Raw genomic sequence first — 3,338 nt, 5'->3', positions numbered from 1 at the left:
CATAATTACGGCTGTAATGCTGGCTCTGTGAAAGAGACCGATGTGATAGTGATGTGCTCATCTCTTCCCTACCAACTGAGCTTCTACTACGTGTCAGGCACTGTACTTGCCAGGCAAGAGTCATTAAGAGAATGAATTCATTTCTATCGTCTACATATTTTATATTACAGACCTGAAAGTATTCTCATACTTTTTCAGGAGGTACATTCTAAATGGATGAGTGACTCTGACATTGCTGATGGAAAGATCTTTTCACTTAACGTGATGTAATTCACTATGCTTCAAGAAAAATGCTTATTTTTTACTTCTAAAATAGCTTCACAACTGTATTTCTTTCCATGCATGAGGAGAATATGTGAGGGAAGGAAACTAAATGGTCCCACTTGTGTTAAGTATTCTGAAAACACATAACTAACACGAACACAAAATTGTCGGTTAAGAGTTATTACAGGTATGACATAGCTAATCAAAAAAAATGAACACCAATGGGCAAAATACCAATTGAATATAACCACTTGTCATTATGCACACACCTATGTTGTCTGTATGTGGCTGGCAGGAACCAGAGAGCATTGCATGGTTTACTGATGTTCGAGGTAAATAATGTGACTTTCACAGAAATACTTTTCTCAAAGGATCTAAATGAGCAGAGATGACCATTCCCTGTGAGTGGCTGATACGCTGGGGCTGTCATGGGTTCTGTGCTGGATGAAAGGACTTTTAAAGGGCTTTAAATACCCCATTGCAGCCCTGTGATTCTAATTCTCCTTGAAATCACCCCGAAGTCCCTGTTAGTGACCCCAGCCATACCTCTCAACAGACTGCAACTTGAGGAAGTCACCTGATCAGCTGGAGAAAGTAAAGCCTTGAGCATAATGCACATAATTACGGCTGTAATGCTGGCTCTGTGAAAGAGACCGATGTGATAGTGATGTGCTCATTTCTTCCCCACCAACTGAGCTTCTACTACGTGTCAGGCACTGCACTTGCCAGGCAAGAGTCATTAAGAGAATGAATTCATTTCTATCGTCTACATATTTTATATTACAGACCTGAAAGTATTCTCATACTTTTTCAGGAGGTACATTCTAAATGGATGAGTGACTCTGACATTGCTGATGGAAAGATCTTTTCACTTAACGTGATGTAATTCACTATGCTTCAAGAAAAATGCTTATTTTTTACTTCTAAAATAGCTTCACAACTGTATTTCTTTCCATGCATAAAACAAAAAGAAACTAAGGTTATATGCTTCCTTAAGGATGCCATTAATTTCTCAATCTGCCAAGAGTTCCCATTATATGAAAATGTCAATTCTTAATGGGCTGCCACCCAGCAAAGCCACTGCAATCCCAGTGAACGACCACTGCAAGGTCTGCGTCTCTGGGTAGAAGAAAGAAAGTTGGTATCAGAAAGTCTATGTAGATCTGAACATGATAAACTGAAGAGTTGAAGGTGATGGTTTTGCATTGTTGGGTGGATAGCAGCTTTGTTTTATTTTGCATTTTTACAAAACAACTCACTTACCAGAAATGTCTGAATGACAAAACTTAATTGGTTATGCAGCACCAACAGAACGATATAGGGCAGAAAGCTGATCATATACACCAGGCTGGTACAAAGGGCCGCTGTATTGGCTTGGCTGAAGAATGCACTCAAGAGGAAACTCAGCATGACAACCGACACCCCAAAATCCAGGAGAAAGAAAAAGATGATGAAGGCGTTGCTGTGCAAGAAGATGCCGCTTGTTTTCAGAATGAAGGCCAGGGCGGCACTGCTTAGGGTCAACGTGGCCATGTTCTCCAAGAACCAGGCCAGGAAATGAATGGTTGGATACACCCCCATCATCCGCATGTACTGTCAAAAGAGGAAAAACCTAGAGTTACTACAGCAGCAGGTACTTGAGAACAGATGACATGGTGGGAAAGGGCAGGTGCTTCAGTGGGAACATAAACCAGTGTGGTATGCAAATCCAGCCCTATGAGGGTCACTGGGAAGGACACTTCCTCCCGGAGCCTGGCACTTGATTTTCAGGAGGACCTTACACAGCAGTCATTCACCAATTTAGGGGTGATGGAACTGAAGCTAGATGTTAAATCAATCTCACTCATAAGAACACAGTGGGTAAGGGTAGGACCTCAGGCTTGGTCAACTGTAATCTCTTGTGTTTCCTTGTTTATTGCAGGTTTGTTGTTTTTGTTTTAATTTTTTTTTTCATTTTGTTTATGTTGGTTTTGTTTAATAAAGAAAGGGAAAAAAATGGAGGAGGGAAATACTGGTCCTTAAGTTCTTCAGTTTGAAGGGTCATTGCATAGGCTTTAAAATGCATTTTGCAAAATAATCCTATCTGAAGTAATAAGAACAAAATTAATTCATCCACTAAACCTACCATTTGCTCATATATAACATGGTGATATTTCTTGAATGTGGGGCTGATTATTTACGAAACAAAAAGAATTGTTTCTGAAGCATCCACTCTGGGTTGCCACCTGGCCAGCTATAATAGAGGAGCCCAGTAATGGGGAGCCCAGTAGTAAGGAGTACAGTACTAGGGGATCCCAGCAGTGGGGAGCCTAGTAGTGGGGAGCCCAGCAGTTGAGGAGCCTAGTAGTGGGTAGCCTAATAGTAGGTAAGCCCAGTAATGGGAAGCCCAGCAACAAAGAAGCCCAGTAATGGGGAGCCTAGAGGTAGGAGAGTCCAGTACCGGAGAGCCCAGTAGGGGAGAACACAGTAGTAGGGGAAGCCAGCAGTGGGGAGCCCAGTAGCAAAGAAACCCAGTAGTAGGAGAGCCTAGTAATAAGGAATCCAGCAAGTCTACCACTCAGTCTCCAGTCCCTGTGCTCAGGGGCTAAATTGAGTTGGGGAAGAAATCTAGAAATCCACAAGTAAATAGGTTGTAAATATACAAATAAAATGCAAATCAATAATGGAAATTCTATGCAGTGCTTGTAAAATTGAATAAGAAGTACATTTTACTTGATCACACTATGTCTTCATTTTAATAACTGTATTCAACAAGTAACTGCTGTGCACCATTGTCTCCAGGCTCCACTCTTCTGCAGGAGGAGAGGGGGAGTTGGGTCTTCACCAGATACCTGGACAAACTTTCATTCTTAAAAGCAGTTCTGACAGTCACAAGTTTTAACAATATCAGGACAAAAACAGCGGGCTTTACATAAATAGTTCCAACCATAAATTAAGATGGAATTTTGCTGTTACATTTTTCTCGGTTTTATGGAAACTGCTGAATGAGCAACATAGTCTTTATTCTTTCAAACTCATGTGACTATTTGGTTTTCTTTCATCTCAAAAGGAAATATCTGCTAAACTCTCACAGC

At 41.0% G+C, this 3,338-nt stretch overlaps 1 protein-coding gene across 1 annotated transcript in view; it reads right to left on the bottom strand.

Moving 5' to 3' along the window:
• The window catches only part of LOC103598729 (ATP-binding cassette sub-family A member 13-like), a gene marked incomplete at its 3' end in the record, with an annotated part of 258,136 nt that overhangs the window by 252,889 nt on the left and 1,909 nt on the right, over positions 1 to 3,338 (bottom strand). Inside the window, exon 3 of the mRNA XM_008582776.1 lies at positions 1,528 to 1,857. Within this exon, the coding sequence (XP_008580998.1) occupies positions 1,528 to 1,857 (330 nt within the window). The remainder of the gene's footprint in view (positions 1 to 1,527; positions 1,858 to 3,338) is intronic.

This window comes from Galeopterus variegatus, unplaced genomic scaffold (assembly GCF_000696425.1).
Source record: "Galeopterus variegatus unplaced genomic scaffold, G_variegatus-3.0.2 Scaffold2722, whole genome shotgun sequence".
NCBI lineage: Eukaryota > Metazoa > Chordata > Mammalia > Dermoptera > Cynocephalidae > Galeopterus > Galeopterus variegatus.
The sequence above is the reverse complement of the archived record's forward strand: the minus strand, read 5'-3'. Positions and strand labels throughout refer to the sequence as shown.